The sequence below is a fragment of the Neopsephotus bourkii genome, unplaced genomic scaffold (genome assembly GCF_033783945.1).
Source record: "Neopsephotus bourkii isolate Nb327-2 ecotype Australia unplaced genomic scaffold, CSIRO-AGI_Nbou_v1 NB_284, whole genome shotgun sequence".
NCBI lineage: Eukaryota > Metazoa > Chordata > Aves > Psittaciformes > Psittacidae > Neopsephotus > Neopsephotus bourkii.
In genome coordinates, this window is record NW_026900793.1 from 1,745,124 (window position 1) to 1,765,018 (window position 19,895).

General features: G+C 56.0%; 1 protein-coding gene across 1 annotated transcript in view; it reads right to left on the reverse strand.

Moving 5' to 3' along the window:
- The window catches only part of TWF2 (twinfilin actin binding protein 2), a 21,422-nt gene continuing 1,527 nt past the window's right edge, over nucleotides 1–19,895 (reverse strand). The window contains 11 exon segments of the mRNA XM_061347026.1: nucleotides 1–524; nucleotides 686–807; nucleotides 1,158–1,308; nucleotides 1,383–1,508; nucleotides 2,735–2,821; nucleotides 2,823–2,921; nucleotides 4,964–4,978; nucleotides 5,984–6,088; nucleotides 6,651–6,746; nucleotides 7,983–8,161; nucleotides 12,033–12,110. Coding sequence (XP_061203010.1) covers nucleotides 357–524; nucleotides 686–807; nucleotides 1,158–1,308; nucleotides 1,383–1,508; nucleotides 2,735–2,821; nucleotides 2,823–2,921; nucleotides 4,964–4,978; nucleotides 5,984–6,088; nucleotides 6,651–6,746; nucleotides 7,983–8,161; nucleotides 12,033–12,110 — 1,226 coding nt within the window. The 3' untranslated portion in view covers nucleotides 1–356.

Consider the following 19,895-nt stretch of genomic DNA (forward strand, 5'->3'; position numbering starts at 1 on the left):
TGCATAGAGCAGCCTGCAGGCAAGCGTGTCCTTCAGTCACCCAGGGAACACGGAGAGCAGCAGCTGTGACCCCGGGGGGACAGGAGCAAGGCTGGGGGACACGGCCCTGCTGCTCCCACCCTCCACTGGGGCTCGATAAGGACATGGGGAAAAGAAACACCAACACCCCCGAACCCTCCCCACCACCGTGCCCCGGGTGCAAGAAACCATCCTGATGTTGAGAAAAGGAATGGAATAGGAACAAGGAAAGGGAAGAAAAACCTAGGCTGAGCCGGAGGGAAGGCCCACGGTCAGCGGAGAGGAAGCTGGGCAGCGCTGCGGGGATGCTGTCCGTTCACCACCCGCTCCTGCGGGCTCTAACTGTCCTCGCCGTTCTCGCCCGGCCCCTTGATCAGCCGCTTCTGTCCCCGCTTCCCCACGGGCCCCTTGGGCTTGGCGAAGGCCTGCTTGAAGGCGTGCTGCTTGGGGTGCACCTCCTCGTAGAGGAACTCGGCCGTCAGCTCGGCTCCATCGTCGATCTCAATCTGTGCCCGGGAGTCGGGGTTAGCGGCTCCCTGGGGTCTGGACGCCCACTTGTGGGGCACTCAAAGCCCACCTGAGCCTGGCAGCGGGGCTGGAGCGAGGCTGCAGCGCAGTCCCCAGCACAGGGCTCTGCTCCATGGCCTCTGGGTGGGCTCACACTCACCTTCTTGGCTATCTCCAGGCAAAACTCTTGCTCCACGGTGTCCAGCAACCGGCTCTTGCAGCTGGAGTAGAGCATGCGCTCCTTGATGCTGCATTTGTACCCAGGCATGGAGTAGATAAAGACTGCAAAAGAGAGCAGGGCTCGTACCACTGAGATTGTGGCTAGGGAGCAGCAGGCAGCTGCATCCCACCCTGATGGTCCCAGTTTCCTCAGTGACAGAAGGTGCGCCATCCCATCCATCAACCCTCCCCAGTGCCATGACCACAGCACCCTGAGTGCCCTGCAGCACGCATGGTACCACCAGAGGGCTTGCCAGCACCCACCATGGGAGGATGGCAACTGGAAATCAACTCAAGCCCCCCTGCCACCATCCCTATCCCCATCCCTGTTTGCTCCCCTGTGAGTGATGGTCCAGGGAGAGCGGGGCCCAGCACAGGTTCCAACCAGCCACTGCCAGCACCGAGGCTCTCACCGACAGACTCCAGGTAGTCTCCCTCATGCGAGTGCTTGTACAGGAAGAAATGGTAGCGAGCCGAGTCCTGGGGGATCCTCTTGGGCAGGTCAGCGATCTCCGTGGGGCTTGTGTGCACCAGGTCAATGGTCTCCCGCTCCAGGTCCAGCTTCTGGTGGGCAGAGGGGATGGGGAGTGAGTGGCAGCAGGAGGCAGGGGAGGGGAGAAGCTGTGTGAGGGACCTACCAGCTGGATGTAGTTGATTTTCTTCTGCTTGAGCGCCTGGATGGCCTGCTGAGCATCCGACTGCAGGGGGAAGGCCAGGCCCTGCAGGGTCTGGTGCTTGCTCTCCACACTGATCTCAGTCTTCACCTGGGGATGGAGACCACGCGAGCGTCAGGGCAGAGAGCAGCAAGGGGGGCACAAGGGACAGAAAGGGAAACCGGCCAGTCCTGCAGCAAAAGGCTTCTCATCCGAGGAGCTGCCCGACACCCAGCTCGAGGGCATTAAACAACCAGAAGTCAGCCTAGCTCAGGGTGGTGATGCCTGTCACCGCACCGCTGCTCTGGGAGATCACCCATCCCCAGCCATGCACCCCGCACCCCATCACTTCACTGCAGCAAAAACCAGCTCAAAACCAGCGTTTCCCAGTGAGTCCCTGGTAGGGATGCCGTGTCCAGCACTGGTATGCGTCCACCTCTGATCATCTCTGACCACAACCTGCAGATGACAGGGAAAGCCCTGAAATCACAGTGCTCAGCTGCATGGGTCCCTGACAGGGAGGAGGGCAAGCCCCTCCTCGGTGGGTTTAACTGCAGCAGACAGCCATTGCCTTCTATGCTGGAGCTGGGGAATTGTAGATCCACGGCCTGGAAAGACCCCAGCCGCCATCCTCCCCGCAACCCCTGCCAGGCCCCAAGCAAACCCCCTATTCCAGGAGACCAAACCCCACTTCAAAGAGGGAAGAGAATGAGACTGTGGAGACATCGCATCGCTCTGGGTGCCTCCAGCCAGCTCCATCGGGGTCCCTGCCCGCAGTGCAGTGTGCCGTGGGGCGGCAGTGGGGAAGGGGGGCAGGACGCGGCAGGCGCGGCATTACCTCCTCGGGGCCGGGGTACTCTACCAGCGATGGGCAGCAGCAGCAGCCCCCCACCATCTGCCAGAATACAGGGAGACGGCGTCACCCCGACAGCGGAGGAGCCCGGCCCACCTCAAGACCCCCCCAGGGAAAGAGTCCAGCAGCGCTAACCCAGGTGCTCTGCAGTGAGCGAGGGTCCCTTTCCATTGGGATCAGTTTGGGGGATTTTGGATAAAGTCAGTCCAGTCTCTTCTATTACACTTTTTCTTCTTTTCCCTCCCCCTGATAGAGGAAAGGAAGAAAAACCAAGGCATGCCAAGAGAAACGCAGACATTTCACAACTCAAAACCAGCTGGGCAGTGCCAGAGCGGATTTAGACACAAGGCTGCCCTTGGTTACAGCAGCCCTTTGTGGTACCCACACCCCAGGGAGATGACGGCCCAGGTGCCCGGAGCAGAACATGCAGAAGAACACCTCCAGGAGAAGGAACAAAGGGCATCAAGCGGGCAGAGCAGCCTACCATCTCGGTGCTGGAGTCCTGGGAACAGGAATCCTGCGAGCGTGGGGAGAGCAGACACACCGTCAGCAGCACCCCGCGCGGGGATGGAGGGGGTCTCGTGGGGAACGAGAAGGGGTGGGGGACACACGGGCATGCCAGGGGGGTGGAGGTGAACCCTGGCTCTGCTGGAGGCCAGGGAAGGGGGGTCCTGGCAGAGCAGACACCAGCAGTGGGCAGGAGCAGGACAGAGCCGCATGCAGCATCTCCACTGACATCCCCATGTCTGTGCCCCATCTCCTTCCAACCAGGGTGGCCCTAAGCAGGGTCTGGAGGAGGTCCTGCAGTGCAGCAATAGATTTTGGGCCATCTTCTGCAGACCAACACATACTAAAGCTGTGGAGGGGGAAGAATGCCCAAGCCTCTATCCATGCCAAGCATCGGGGAGGATGAGCAGGGTGAGGTTGCGCAGCTCTTGGGAAACAACTGCTCAATGGCTATGCAGTGCCAGGGGGTCCGGCTGCCCCCCAAGCTCTGCTGCCCCACCATCACCGCGTGCAGGGGTTCAGAGGACACAGACAGGTTCTCCTGGTCCCACCCTGTGGAGAGGCGCAGTGCAAGGACACTGCTACTGCCAGCACCTCCAGGTCCTCATCTTCCTCCCCTAAACCAAAACCAGGGCTGGGAGGGTTACAGCGGAGCTGGAGAGACCTCAAGCTGTAACACGAATCATGCAGAAGTCCCAGAATCCCAAGATGTGGAAGCTTGTCCCAGCAACACCAGCTCTCCCCTATACTGCTGTGGTACCTACTCCTTCCCTTTCCAAACCCACCAAAAACCGGCTCATGGAAACACAGGGCACAGCCCAGAAGCATGCATGGGATGGCTGAGCCCGTGCCTCATCCCAGCCCTGGTGGCAGCAAGGGGGATGCTTCATCTCCTTTTGTTTAGGTTAACTTTTGTCCCGCTCCTTCCTCATTGCTGGCATGGTGCTGACCTTGGCTCTGAGGACCGTTTCTATCTCATAATGAAACCTTCATGGGGGGCTCTAGCAAAGCCCCTGCTCTACCCACCCACCAACACCAAAGGGTACCAATGACACCCCCTTACATGCTGCAGTGGCACAGCCACCTCTTCACTCTTCTGCCTCATCCCCCAGCTCCAAAGCCACCTTCCTCTCCTCTGCTGGCTCCCTGCGTGATTCTCAGCCTGGGAATCTTCTAGAAAGACCTCCCACTCATGGGTGTTGAGGGAGATCAATGCCAAATTCAAAGCCACTTCTGAGCCCCCAGTCAGCTGACAACTTCCAGCTCAGTAAAGCTGGTGATGCGTTTTCCAGCTATTTAAAATGCATGCATACATACATACACACACATATATTTAAAGCAAACGGCAATTTCTGTGAGCTCCTACCCAGTGATCAAGCAGGAGGGTAGCTCACAACATTGCCTCTGCCCATCCAGTCCTCAAAGCAAAGGGGAAGCTTGGCTCATGCAGCCTAAAACCTGCTTTCCCAAAGGCTGAGCACCCTCCCAGGTGATGGGCGAACCCGAGCCCTTCCTATATTGGTGTAAAAAGCAGCTCTGCCAGTGCTGCCATGCAGCCATCACCTCCCTGCTCTTCCCCTCACACCTCTTCTCCCCACTCATCTGGTGGTCGAGGAGGATCCCAAGGGAGCCTCTGCCAGCCTGGAAACTCAGCCACTTTCATGGGGAAGGATGCAAACCTGGTGGGCATCTCAGAGGGCTGAGCATCTACACCATTAGAGGAGAGCAGGTCTGCACCACCAGCAGCAGCCCCAGGTGAGGGGCACGGCAAAGCAGTTGTGAGCTGGTGGCTTTTAAAGACACATTGTCCCTTATGTCACTTCCCAAATCCTGACAGACTGGATGAACCCAGGGGGATGTGAAGGGTCCTGAACTGCCAGCGGGGGCATGGGCAGATACATGGGAGTGCTTGCCATGAGTTTCCCCTGGGGAGGTGGGCATGGCACTGATCTCCCATCACCTCCTGCTCTGTGCCCCGGCACCAACACAAAGACCCTTTAGTGCACCCACTGCTCAGCTGCTTCCCACCTTTACATCCACAGGCAGAAAACATCCGTTTCTCTCTGGTGTTGACTGATCTCTGTGGCCCATCAAAACCAAATGGCAGCAGCACCTTTACCCAGCAGCTGCATCTCATCTCACAAAGGCAAGAGTGGGAAGCAGAGCATGGCAGATCAGCCAAGAAACAAGCACCATGACCACTTACCTGGCCCACAGGACCCTGCAAGACACAGCCAAAAAACCCTGCCAAAACTACTTAACCCTGCAGCAGTGCCCAGCCAAGGCAATGGCACCGATGCCCAAAGATGCCAAACAAGCCGCAGAGCCACCATCAGCATCTGTCTCTTCTCCAAGCACAGGCACCAGATGGGATCCTCCAGCACAAATCAATCCCCTCCTGGCTGGGAGCTGGGATATCTATGCTAAGACCCACCCAGTGAAGACCACTCCTTGGAAGTATCCCCCAAACACCCCTCAACTGCCCACCCATGAGCCCCACAGCCCCAGCACAGGCAGGAGAGTGAGGGATGCTCCTCTACAGAGGAAGCCTTTCCACAGCATCTAAGTGAAATCCTCCCACCCCAACAAATACTGCTTCTGGGTGGTTTTCCCAACCAGTGAGCAGGATCCCTTTCCCTGCCTCATGTTTCACAGCACCACAGATGTTGGCACTGGGGAGACAATGCTGTTACAGCCTTGTTTGCCACCAACCCTACCCCATGCCACTTCCATATCATTTTCCAGTGCATAAGCCCCCAAATTTAGCTAAGATCTGTATTTCTTGTGACATCATCCCTCATTTTTATAGAGGAAGAGTATGGGAAAGGATGCTGTGCAGCCCAAAGAGAAGTCTGAATTCTGCCTGCCTCCCCCATGACTTCAAACTCAGCTCTGGCTTTTGCCCCCGTACCTAGAGGTTAGAAACTGCTGCCTGCTTTCAGCCTCACACCATCTCCTGAGTGCCAGTTATGGTGAGCAAGACAGAGCCCTGAGCTCACGTCCTAGCAAGTGCAAAAAAAAAGCCAGTCCCTAAATTCCCCTTTACGCTACCAATTTGACTGTGAGGATGCTCGGTCCACTCAGCAAGGGCAGAACGGGTTAAAAGCAGAGGTACAAGAGAGCGCGGTACAAATGAGCCACTCGGGGATGCTCAGATGCTTGCTCCCTGCATCCCCCATCCCTGTGTGCTCTGAGGCTCCTTCTCCCTGGGCCAGCAGACACCCACCTCATTGATGCGGATCTGCTGGAGCTCCTGCTCAGCTGCGGTCAGCGGGGCTGGGGCAGAGCAGGACGACACGTGCTTTTGGTAACCGCTCAGGGACACGTCCTCCTGCAGGCAGAGGGACAGCGTCAGGGCTGGTCGTTGCTGCAGGCTGCATCTGAGCAACCCAGTGGATCTTGGGCTCTCTCCTTACCAGGACGATCAACCCGAGGATGCCTCCATGCAAACCCCGTGCTTGACATTTCATTTAAACAGTGCCCACGAGCACCCATGCCCATTCAGAGCACCCTGCCCCTTCCCAGACACCCACGGCTGGGTCCGAAGAGAAGGAGAAAGCTCCCACCAAGGCAGCCGAATAAAGCTCTTGCTGCTGAACTGACATCGCCACCCCCTGGCACTTCTTTTCCCCCTCAGCATAAAGCTCAGGATCTCCTAGAAGCCTTCCTCCCACCTCTTCCATGGTCTCCATCATGGACCACAGCCGTGCAGGCAGGAGAAAGCAGTAACAGCCACCCAGGAGACTAAAACAGTGTGGGGGGGCAAACCTTGGAGCTGTTCCCCTGCCAAAGCAACAGCATCCACATTCCACCCGGCTTTGGCACCAAGCCTGCAGTAGGCTGCCAAAGCCCAGCGCCGAGCCCAAACGGCTGCCCAGGAGCCACCACCGTACCTTCACCGTTCCAAACATCTCATCCTTTATGTGCCCCCCGCCAAACTCCTTCTTCACCGTCGCTCTGGTGGCAGCGTAGAGCATCTTCAGCCGGACCTGCGCAGGGAGGGAGGTGGCAAGCGGGGTCAGAGGAGCACGACGGGACCGCAGAGCAGCACCTCCCCATGAGACAGAGCTGCCCCACCACTGGGGGGGCTCTGGGAACCTCAGCCCCTCCTGGAACAAGCACCCGGTTTCTAGCTCAGGCTGCCTTGTACCTGCAGAATTCTGGCTCCTTGGTGCACTGTTCTGCAAACAAGACCCTCCGCAGTTTGTTGAGAGATACATATTAAACTATATATTATTATAGACACATGTATATGTACATGTACGTACACACATAAAACTATATCATTATAATTGTATATGTATACACATAATAATATATATATGTTAGATATATCTCAACAAATTGCACAGTCTTTTCTATATATGTGTGTTATAATATAGAAAATAATACATAACAACATATAGTCGTTATGTCTATATCAAATACATATTTCTATATATGACAAATGTATATATTGACAATAAATCTATATAGATCATATAAAATACATACAATATATAGGTATGTGTGCGTGTGTATATATAAATACATATACATACATATATGACAAGCACACATTAATACAGCTTGATCCCACTGAAAGCCCATTATGGAGATGTGCTCAAGAGGACTGTGTTTTCTAAGCCACAGCGCTGGCATCCTCTAAAGCAGCCCCCATCCAACCAGCCCTTTGGTGCCTGCTCTCCAACACCATCTCCAGCCCCACAAGGCACCCAGCAGGGGTCAATGCCGGCCCAGCCACGCACAGCTCCAAGGGAACCAGCCTGCCTGGCCCTTTCTAAGGCTGATTTTGGAGCCGAACCAGCAGTCACTGTGTGTGAGCCCTCACATGGAGCAAGGCCAGGCTGGACACTGCCAGCACCAGCTCTTCCCTCTGTTGCTTTTGGCCAGAGCCATGGTGGGACGGCTCCATCCCGGCCTTGTGGTCCACTCTGCTTCCCCCTCCACATCCCAGTCCCTCCACCTCCTCCCACAGCTCTGCAAAGGGAACAGAGACACAGTCCCAGTGCATCTTACTGCGTCTTAAAGAATTCACCCATCCCAAAGCAGTTTCACTTCTTAACCTGGCACAGTGATGGACAGTGTGAACTAAGCCCCAGTGCCAGGTCAGCCTGGCCAGCATCTCCTCCACCCTCCACCTCCCAGGGCACACCCGTGTCCCCCTGCTGCGGTGTCCCCATGCTGCGGTGTCACGGTGCGGTGCGGTGCGGTGCGGTGCTCACCGGGGAGCTGTCGGGGGACCAGGAGATGAAAAGCCACTCGTAGCCCTGGGCATTCTGGCTGTCCAGGCGGTAGAGCAAGTAGCACGGCTGCTGCTCGTCCAGCAGGGGCAGCACGAAGGCGTCGTAATCAGCATCCCAGCGCCGGGACAGCTCTTTGTGGGCCCCCAGCACAAGCTGTTCTGGAAAGAGATGGAAGAGGTGGTGTTAGACGGGAGCAAGGCTCACCTTGCAGGACCATGTGGTGCCTCGTCTAAGAGCTCACTGCAGCTCCAACAGACAACGATGCCATCTCGGCATCTCGAGCCATGTGCAGAGTGTACATCCCCAGGGATGCCACTGGGGCTGGGGCTGCTGTGGAGGGGCTGGTTTTCTGCCAGTATACCACTGCCTCCGGCCAACCATCTCCTCCCTTCCCATGCTCCTCATCATTGAGGTCTCCTCTCTGGAAACCATCCATAGCCTCCCTCTGCCCTGCTCTCTCCATCCATGTGGTCCCCAACCATCCCTCCCTGCTCATGGGAGAAGACGAGATCTCCCCCATCTCACCTGGACAAGCTCTGGGGGCACTAGAATACCTCATCAGGGACATGAGGAACCACCTAGATTTGGGGTGTTAAGGAAAATAAAGGTCCCATAGCAAAGGCCAGGACAATGAGGGTGTTAAGGAAAATAAAGGTCCCATAGCAAAGGCCAGGACAATGAGCCAAAGCTGCTCTCACCGAATTCCCCACAACAGAGGGGTGAAAATCAGAGCTGACACCCAAAGCCCTTGTTTGGGAGGACCAGGGATGTCCCAGAGACCCCAGTGTGCGGAGGCACCATGCTGCCAGGACAGCCCCAGCTTCTGCAAGTGACCTACATACTTCACACACGTGGTAGCAGCTCAGGTATCTGGAGGGGCATTTTTCCAGCTGCTACGCAAGCACTGGTGGGGCTCGGGGCCCCATGGGCCAGGCAATGCTCAGCTGGGATTTAAACCCTGGTGCAGGCATCCTACAAACACAAATCCCCCCCTTGCGAGGGTCAAACCAAGCTTTGGGATGGAAAATGATGGCGCTGGAGATGATCAGTGCAAGCTGCTGGAAAACAGCCTGTATTTTTATTCCATTTTTAGATGTAGAAATGTCTTTGGGGGGAGATGTTTGGGCTCAGAACAAGATGGAGAAAAGGCTGGGGGTGCCAAAGCAAAACGAACCGGGGCCTTGGACAGTTGGCACTTGAGGGGATGCTCAGCCTGGCACGCACCCTGCCTGGACCTCTGCCCCGCTGCCCATTGGGAGCCCAGGGACTCCCCCTCCTCACCCATCCAGCTCAGCAGCTCCGAATCCCACAGCAGGAAAGCTTTGAAGGAAAACAGTTGAAGAATAAAGAGTTTGGGATGAATTGCTCTTCCCATCCAAGCAGGGCATTCCCCTGCCCACAGCAGCGCAGCCCTTCCCTGCCCAATGCCATGGAAGCTGCTATCTCACACTGAACCCGTAATTACCTGCACACAAAAGGACATGCTACCAGTAGAGGAAGGACAAGGACAGCAGAGAAAAAGGTGCTGAAAACACTTTACCTTCAGCAAAATTACCTGTTTTGAGAAAGAGAAGTCTAAAACCCTCAATGTACCCCTAAACTAAAGCCTTGTAAACAGATCCGTGCATTGCAAAGACCTGGAATCCTAAAAAGACCCCAAGGAATTTAATGTGGCCAAATTCATGGGCAGCTCATGGGTGCCTCCATGTGCCAAACATCCCAACACCTCACCCAAAAGGCGATCATGCCAAGTCACTCCAGGCTATTCCCAGGCTGCTTCCCCCTGGGCTGGAGGAGCCGCTTGCTCCCCTGCCTGCTACTGGGCTCTCTGCAGTTCTCCTCATCCCATTTAGGGCCACATTTTCCTCCTTGGGAAGCACTGGGAAAGGGAAGCACAGAGCAGCCGCCCTTGGGCAAAGCATCGCTGTCAGCACGGGCTGTTGCAGGCTCCGCTCCTGCAGGGCACTGCTGGACAGAATGCAGCTGGGAGCATCTTTCTGGCCCTCGAGGTACACCCAGCACTGACTGCAGGCAGGCTGCCTGGCTCGGCAGTGCCCCTGCACCTAAACCATGCTGGACCACAAGCTGCTTTCACACCCTTGGTGCACATCCTGATCCCCACCACTCCTCCTTCCAACCTCAGCTTCTTCCTGCAGGTCCCTAAAGGCAACATCAGAGTTCCCAAAGGGCTGCTCAGCCATAGCTGCTGTCCTGGGGCCCCAGACACAGAGCATCTGCCACAAGGCTTCTTGCACCATCTTCCTCTCCTTCCATCCACCGATGCCTGCTCCACAAACAGGGCAGAAGGTCCCCTGAAAGCCATTGAGCAGAGCTAGAGGTCCCTCTTCCACATCCCCGGCACAGGCAGGGCAGCTGGCTCCTCCCCGCACACCCTGGGACACATCCCATCCAGGGTCTGCTTGCTCAAGTCTGTCCATCCGGCTCTGACGTCTGCCTGGCCACTGACTACTGCTCACAGGTCCTTCCCTGGTGGGTACCAGCAGGATGATGGCCCCTGTGCTACAGAATGGTGGTGGCCAGAGGCCAAGCCCCTCGTTCCAAGTGATGCGGGCAGGCAGATGGGAGGTCTGTGTGCCAGGCTGGTGGGACCACCACCACGCTGTCCCCAGCAGGCCAAGCCCTTCAGCACAGAGCTGCTCCCACCTCTCCTCCTTCCCCCTGCTGCCCATAGGAGCCTCAGGCTCTGCTGCATTTCAGAAGCTCCTGCAGACCCCCAAGCTCCTCCAGCACCGCCCATGGCTGGTCCAGGCCAGAGGAAAGGAGCCGGCAGGGTGGGAGAAGCACAAAGCACTGTCAAGTGATGCTGGTCCATGCAGCACGATGATGACACATTGGACAGATAAATACATCCCATTTAGCCTGACTGGAGATGCTGGGACGTGGTTTTAACTGAAAGTAAAACGTCTCCCTTGCTGGCATCACTGGCCACAACCCAGAGTCAGTGGCACAAGCTCTATGACCCAAAGTCCAGGCTTAGGGGCATCTGTGACTTATCTTAACACAAACCCAATTCCTACTTCTTAAAAGCAAAGGGAGCCAAGAAAGTAAAAATGTTGTCAAAGATGCTCAGAGGAACAACGTAGGCATCACATCCTAACACGTGGAGACCTCGCCAGGGGCAAACCCAACACCACTGAACTCTGCACCGGCCCTGCTGATGTGCCCCATACATTTCAAGCCATGCTACTCTTTGAAATGGGCCTTTGTAGCCCCTCCAAAGACCAGCACAGGCTCCTAATGACTATGTCCACCTCGAGGTCCTGCTGGCCGATAGGAGGAAGGTGATGACAGCAGCTTGGCAGGACATTAACGTCCCTGCTGCCTTGAGAAACAAGTCATTCATATGCAATTGTATGAGGCTGAGGTGATGGAAAACCTACACCACGGAGGCTCCCCGCTGGGATGTTCAATCAGTGCTCTGCTCCACTTGTTTGTTTGATAGATGTAGAGGCCACCCAAAGGCATGGGACAAACAAGGCAGACTGGTGCCAGCAAACTCGGCTAGGGGCAGTCCCATGCATGAGGGCAGAGACTGGGGCAGGATGGGTTTCAGAGTGTAGCATCATCCCTTGTGGGATGCAATCCGGGTCCCATGCTGAGCCCCACACCAAGGAGCACCCCTCACCCATCCCTGCCCTGAGCATCTCCTTGCCTGGCAAGGCACACCATGTCCAAGGAGGACGATGCCGCCTACCACCCCTGACCAAGGTCCCATGCCACCCACCACTCTTGCACAGCTCCCACAGTACAAGCAGCAGTACAAGTCCCCCAGAGCCCACCCAGCCCTGCTCCCAGACACCAGCAAAGCTGCTGCGCCCCAGGGCTCCAGTAGCTGCTGCTCACCAGCACACCCAGATTTGGGGCTTGTATTTCAGGCCTGGGCTGCCTCGTGCCTTGGGGTTCCAAAAACCCACGCTGGCAGCACAGCGGCGAAGGGGAAAGGAGGAGAGACGGAGGTGACACAGAATGGACAGGGTGCAAAGCAGAGCACTTGGAAACCGCACTTACCGTCCTCAATGACGACCTTGATGAGCCGAACGGAACCGTTCCGGGCTTTGGCAAAGAAGTCCCTTAATTCCGTGGTGGCTGAAAGAACCAGAAACATGGTGATGAGATGGGGCAGTGGAAGCAGGCACCGGCTGCACGGCACTGGCAAGGGGGGGAGCCCCTTGGAGGAGAGAGACTTAAAAACAGCTCAAAAATCTGTCTTTTCCCCCAAAAAAGGTAATAAAAATAACAACAAAACCCAAACAGCTGGGGGCAAAGTGCTGCCTGCCCGAGGCCTCGGCGTTAAACAGCAGCTGGGAGCGCATGTGATCCAGAGAACATGATACTTGGCCTGCGTGAACATAATCACCCAAATTTAGACGACGGCTTGGCCGGCGCAGGCACGGAGAGCTCAAGTGACAAGTGTGCTCCCTTCACGAAGCGGTAGGGTTTGGATATGGAGGGTGGCTGGAAGATGTCCTGACAGGTTGTGACATCCTGGGCTTGTGACACGTGTCAGGGATGCTGCTCCCGGGGTGGCTGGGATGAGCGTGGCTCCGGGCTGGAGGCACTGGTTTGAAACTGAGCCTCTACAGAAGGGAAAGGCAACGGTCCCAGGGGTTGCTCCAGAGCTGGAAGCGCTTTGGTTGCTCCTCATCCCCCCTCCCTGTGCACCAGGCACCAGCAACCAGTCTTTGGCATCCTACCAGGGATAACGGCAGGCAGTGGATGTTGAAGGGGCAGTGCACACCAGTGCTGGAGCCTTAATCTGCCCATCCTGATCGCATCACTGGTGCAGAGCTCCCGTCCCACCTGGACATGCAGCATGGGAAGGAAATGTCCAAGAGATGCAACTTGGAGGGGTGCAGCCCCCCCCAGTGAGGAGCATCTCCCAGCCTGGCTCCCCCCGAAAGCCCCTTTACGTGCCTCAGTTCTTTCCTGATGGGGCTGCACAGTCAAGGGGTGCTGTGGGTTCAAAGGCACAGGCAGCTCTCTGCTTGGTAGAAACACTAAAGAAACCAGAGCTGCAAGGATTAGAGACCTGGGCAGAGGCCCCTTAGTCCACACTGGGATCTGCCACCAGCAGCCCCGTGCTCCCAGCACTTCGCTGTGCTGCCTGTCCATTACTGACCACCGAGCTGCAGGTGGGAGCCCTGCATTGGTCCCTTGGAGCCCGACAGCACCCACGGTCAAGGCACTTTGCAAAGAAAGCCATCCCTACATCAGCTGGAAGGTGCTGGACAAGCCACCTCGTGCACCCATTCTGCTTCAGCCCCACCAGCAGTGGGTATCACTCTTCACAAAGCCCCCCAGCATCACCTTTGGGGAGCCTCGATGTTACCCATCACCTATCCAAGGACACAGGGGCTGCTCTCCTCCCCTGTAGACAGCCCCCCAGCCCCCAGGGAGAAGGAGTGGGCACAGATTTGTCCCCATGCACAAACACTGATGATGATGCAGGCAGAGAGATGGACACAAGGATGCCCTGGGGAGCCCCCAGGGAACATCTGCCTGTCCCCCCAGTGACACATCCAAGACACATCTGCTCCACCACCAGCTCAAAGCCTGCCCTGAGCACAGAGATGTCCAATGGCTTCCCCTCCCATAGAGAGATGAGGCACAAATGAGAAAGCTGCAGCTGATACCCTGCCAACAGCAGTGCTCCCATCCAAACCCAGAGATGCCATCCCAGGGGGAACAGGCACAGACACTCCAGTGAAGGCACATGAGTCGCTAATGGCATTTTAGGGTACACACAGAAGTTACTGCTGGCATAACCCCACCATGAGCAAACCATCCTTCTCCCTCCATCAGCACTGAGGCACATGGCTCTCCCTGTTCCCAGAGCAGACCTTCATCCCCTCCCAGTGCCGGCTGGGAGCTCACCCTGCTCCTGCTGTTGCCACCCAAAGATGCTCTGATATTTTTAGCCCCTTTCCCCATTGAGAGTGTCTGTTTCCTTCTGGCAGCATCTGTGGTTACTGGAAACAACATGAGGCGGAAGAGGAGGGGAAAAAAGAGACATTTATACACCAGCAAACCTCATGCAGGAGACAAAAGCTCCTAATAAGCATTAAGCTCCACTGATTGCTATTACACTACCAAAATAGGAGAGGATAACATCAGTCTTGGATGCTCCTACAGCACAAGCTTCAGAGGAGAAAGATGAACGTCCTGCAGTGCCAGCGGGCTGCAAATCCCTCCGGCCTGAGCCCATCCTTCCCAGAACACAAGGGGGTCAGGAAAATCAGGAGTCTGCACAAACACAACCCTCCATCCCACTTGGAATGCCAAGAAGCACTGGGATGAGAGCTGGGATGACTCAGAGTTGAGTGATTGACAAGGGACAGCCAAGCACTGGGACCTGGGGGGTACAAAGGGGCTTAAGGGGATGGGGAAAAGCAGGGATGCTGCTGGAGAAGCTGAGTGCAGGATGGGAGATACTGCAAGGATACTGCCAAGGAGGGAGATGCTTCCCAGAGGACGCAGCAGCAAAGGTTTCAACAAAACCTCAGAGCAGGCTTCCAAGCTTTAATTCTGCTGAAATAAAGAAATAATAATAACAAAAGAAAGCATTCTGCTGAAATTAGAAACAAAAATTTAAAAAAAGGGCAATTTTCATTTAAATAAAAACATCACTGGGGTGTTTTTGACGTCCCCTTCTGTCCCCTGTGATGCAGAGCCAAGAGCCAGGGAGCCAGCAAGGAGGGAGAGGAATAAGCCAGCGAGGGCTTTCAGCACGAGCTCAGCAACTGCTTCACTGGGCACGATTACGGCTTAACTGGCACAGCAGCCGTGATGAGCTGGCTCGTGTGCCATATTAATAGAGACGTAGATGGCCAGCTCTGGAAGACACGCAGGGGGAAGACCTTACCCTGAGATGGAGGCAGAGATACCAGTGGTATCTTGATGCCAAGAGGTCTCCAGGACCCAACTCCAGGGCTGAAAAAGCCACGTGTGGGGAAACCCTACAGATCAGGGAAAGGGAGGAGAGATGGGCAAAGGATTGGATGGGAGCCCACACGTCCAACTCACCCTCTAGATATGGGTTCCTGGAAAATCCTGGAACAAGAGGCCAGAAACAAACCCAACTTGGGCTATAGCCAGCAGGGATCCACTATGGCCAAGTTGCATGAGGTCAACCCAACTTCCTCCAGAAGACCCACAGCCCTATGCGCTTCAGAAGCCCCAGCTCAGCTTTTAAACATGTCCCCATGTGTCAGAAGGCAGTCTGGGAAACACGCTGGTGGTGAAGCTCTATGGCAGGGGCACAGAACTGCATGCATCATGGATAGAAGGCTGAGGTTCTGAACGACTTCTTTGCCTCGGTCTTCACTGGCAAAGGCTCTGACCACACCACCCAAGTCTTGGAAGGCAGATGCAGGGACTGTGAGAATGAAGACCTTGGGCCTGCTGTACAAGAGGATCTGGTTTGAGATCATCTTAAGAACCTGAATGTGCACAAGGCCATGGGTCCTGATGAAATCCATCCATGGGTCCTGAAGGAGCTGGCGAATGAAGCTGCTAAGCTGCTGGCCACCATATTTGAAAAATCATGGCAGTCAGGTGAAGTTCCCGACTGGAAAAAGGGAAATATAACCCCCATTTTCAAGAAGGGGACAATGGATGACCCGGGGAATTACAGAGCAGTCAGCCTCACCTCTGTGCCTGGCAACGTCTTGGAGCACATTCTCCTGGAAGGCATGCTAAGGCACATGAAAAACAATAAGGTGCTTGGTGACAGCCAGCATGGCTTCACTAAGGGGAAATCCTGCCTGACCAATTTGGTGGCCTTCTATGATGGGGCTACAGAACTGATGGACAGGGGTAGAGCAGTTGATGTCATCTACCTGGATTTGTGTCAAGTGTTCGACACTGTCCCACACGACATCCTTGTCTCTAAATTGGAGAGCCATCAATTTGATGAATGGACCACTCGGTGGATAAAGAACTGGCTGGATGGCCACACGCAAAGAGTTGTGGTCAATGGCTCAATGTCCGGCTGGAGACCAGTAACGAGTGGTGTCCCTCAGGGATCGGTGTTGGGACCGGTCTTGTTCAACATTCTTTACTGTTAGGGCAGTGAGGCCCTGGAATGGGTTGCCCAGGGAAGCTGTGCATGCTCCATCCCTGGCAGTGTTCAAGGCCAGGTTGGACAGAGCCTTGGGTGAGATGGTTTAGAGCGAGGTGTCCCTGCCCATAGCAGGGGGGTTGGAACTGGATTATCTTAAGGTCCTTTCCAACCCCGACTGTTCTATGACTCTGTGATCTCTCAGTGTAGGAGGGGCCAGAGGTTGGATCAAGCAAAGTCTCCTGGGGAGACCCAGGTGGTGGCTCCAGGTTTAGTCCACATTTCACTGAGTACTTGTGGCACTGCAGCAGTGCTTCCTGCAGCTTTGAGGTGGGAAGCTAGAGGAGACGGAAATGAGCTCTGGAGAATTCCCCCTTCTCTTGGCAGGCTGGAGAAATGGGCTGGGAATAGAAGAGATAGGATGAAACTCAATAGGAAGCCCAGCACTGGAACTAGAAGGACCAGGTGCAATGATGCAGGGCAGGGTCCAGCAGTTCCAGGGAAGAGAGGTGGGTCGCAAGCCAAGTTCAGGTTAATCGCTTCATGTTATTGCAGGCAAAGTCATCTGCGAGGGCACAAACAAGAGCATAACCACGTTGTTTGGTGCTGACAAGGCTGTGGGCACAGCACAAACAGCATGTCAAAGCTCAGCATCGGCAAGGAGCAAGGCAGAGGCTGGACAGCACATATGCCACAAGGTGCAGTGTGCAGGAGCGACTGAAGGGGCCAGGGCTGGTCAGCCCAGAGGAGAGCACAAACAGCTTGTGGGTTTCCAGCCAGAAACATCAGGTCCCAATCTCCTGATGGGAGTGAGCAAACCCCAGGAGGACAACGTGCCTCCATCCCTGCCCTGGCAAACCTCCGGGGATGCTGCTGCTTGGAGGCAGGGTGAGCTCAGTGGCATCTTGAGGAACCTTCTGGCCTTTCTACAAGGCACCCCAGCCATCGACCCTCCTGGCGATGGGATGCTGGGCATCCGTGCCTCCTCAACCACCCCCCCATGACAGCCCCAAGATCGCCTCCAGCAGCGTCGTGCAGCACCTCCCTCTCCAACCTTTTGTAGGCTGCAGATGAGTTGTCCCCTCTTCACGAGCCACAGCCCACTGACAGCGCATCCCAGTCCCCATGTACCACAAACCCTCCCAGCCCAGCAGCTCCTGCCACCCCTTTGGGATGGAGGGCTGAGCAGAGCTGGCACCAGGGCATCCAGGGAGACTGTGGTTTGCCCGCTGGTGGCCTTTAGGTGGCTCTGACCACACAGGCAAGCTGCCAAAGAAGAGCTCACGGTGAAAGGCACACGCTTGCCTTAAAACGCTGCGAGACCGAGCAGCTTGTGGGTACCACCCTGCCCCAAAGCTGCTCCCCAAACAGAGCCTTTCTGCTGGTGTTGACAGCCCTGATAAGCTTATCCAAGTGGAGCCGGGCTGGAAGGAGGCTGGAGGGAGACAGCAGTGAGAGCCGTAGCCACAGCAACGGGCTGGTCCCTCCGCAGGGATGTCAGGGTGCCAGCGGAGCCGCCTGCACAACCCAGGCAAGCACAGGAGATGGAGGTGAAAGCCCCACCACCCCCCTGCACCTCTTCCTCCTCCATCCTCTCACTCACCTGTTGGGGGAACAACAGGTTCTCAGCTTGTCTGACCCTCCCCAATCCCCCCGCATCCCAACGACAGTACCCAGCTCCCAGATCAATAATACATGCTCCCTGAAACGGATGCCTCTCTCACTACATTGAGTCACCTTGCACTCCCGACGGGAAACCCGAGCCTCTGGCCATCAATCTTTCATTCCCTGGACATAATCTTCAAGTTGATGCGACTCCAAGTGGCTGCTTCCCTTTCACTGGGCAGGGCACAGCGTGCCTGGGGTGCAACGGGGAAACTCAGCCACAAATCCAGCCACAAACCTGGGCAAAACTTGTCCAAGCTCCAGGGACGCTTGGCGAGACAGCAGTCGGGATGCTGATGGGTAAAACACATCTGCACCTACGGTTATTTCCCAGTACAAGCAGCTCTGCCCAGCTCATTCCAGGGCATGCAAGCAAGGGCACAACTACATCAGGCACAAAATAGCTGCTGCTGGTGCTAAAACCCCTCCTTTTCGGTCTATCCCAGTGTAACTCCATCACGCAGCGCCTGCTCAACACGCCCGATGCACAGAGCTTTCCTGCTGATGGCTGTGGCTGCCTGCTTGAAGCACTAAGAGGATTCTATCCCTCACCATGGAAAAAAGAAAACACATGTCCTTGCAGGAAACCTTTTCTCTGGGAAAAAGCCGCAGATGTCGGGATAAAACAGAAGGAGGAGGGAAGGAAAACGGCAAGAGAGGGCACAGCAAAGCTTTGCTCCCAGTTTTCCAAGGGGCTGAGCAGGATTTCACGCAGAAGACTCCTGGTGCTTATAGAAAACCCTGCCCAGAGGCTTTCAGCCACCTGCCTGCCTCCAGCCTCATGCCTCTCAGTACTGGGTTTTGCACACACAGACCAGGGACCTGCCTCGTCTCCACCTCACCACCTCAGACGGTGGTCTCTCACTCAGCCCTTCCATCACTCCAGGTTGTGCAGCATCCACCCTGTGGGCAGCATCGGTTGGATCCAGCTGGCAGCACGGCACCTTAGAGCAAAGCGGAGTGCCAGCACACATGGTCCTGCCCTGCCTGCAGGTTGCTCTGCCAAGGAAAGGCAGCACTGATTTGAGTGTCGGGAAGGACAGGGACACAGGGGCAGACCCCGGCAGCGATCTCATTGCATTTACAGCCTCTTCATGCTCACTTTCGGAGGGAAGCCCTGCCCTAGTATCACCTTCCTAAGGTTTTAAACTCAAACAGTGAAAGCTGCCCCCATCTAATGCAAAAATCCCCACTGAATCCTCCAAGAAGCAGATTTCCAGCCCCAAAAAGCCCACAGCAGCCCTCGATAGCCTCCAGCTACCCCCCCAGCCCAGCAGTCTCCATGGTAGCCCTGCTTCCTCACCAGAACCTTAAAGGAAGCTGCCACAGATACCTAAAAAGATAATAATTAACCTCTTGCCTCTGTGTGAAAGGCTCAGCCCTGATTAAACCCCCCCAATCTGCGGCTGTTCACTGCCACTGCTCCCCCTCTCCGGGGACAACCCACTTCTCCCCAGCAGCCGGGATGACTCAGTAGCATCACAGCAGGGGGCTGCTCCGGGGGCTCCCTATAACCCCATCACCCTGCTCTCACTGATCTAGCACAGGGTCAACCTGCATCTCTCAGCAGCTTGGCCACAACCTCCCCTAAGTCGGGCAGCAGCAGGTCCAGGAGCAAATGCCTTCCTGCATAACAAGGCCCAAGAAACCAGAAAGATGCAGAAAATCCCTCCTCCTCCTCGGCAAACAACAGGTCTCAGCAGAGGGGATGGAAGTAGGAGCAGGATTTCTGTTCCTCAGTCGGTATTGAACCTGCTCTCTGTTGAGCAGAGGAGTTTAATTTGATCACTGTACCAGGGTGGGGAGGACTGAGATACTTCAACACCCCACCAGTGTGGTGGCCTTAAAACCCAGAGCACCCCCAGGAGGGGCAGATCTGCATTCAGAGAGGAAACAGCCACTTCCTGGAAGAGGGACCAGGCAGCAGGACAGGGAGGAGAGAACCCCAGAGCCCAGCCAGCCAGGGATGCCCAAGACGCTGCGAGAGCCATCACCCAGCACAAGGTCTTCTTCACGCCACCCCTTGGTGGGACCTTGGGGGATCTGCTGCCAGGCAGAGCTGCTGGGTCTATCCCCACCCTGCACTGGCCCCAGCTCCCCAGGGGAAGTCAGAGTCTCTTCCCCTTTCCAGCAGAGCTGCTGGTAGG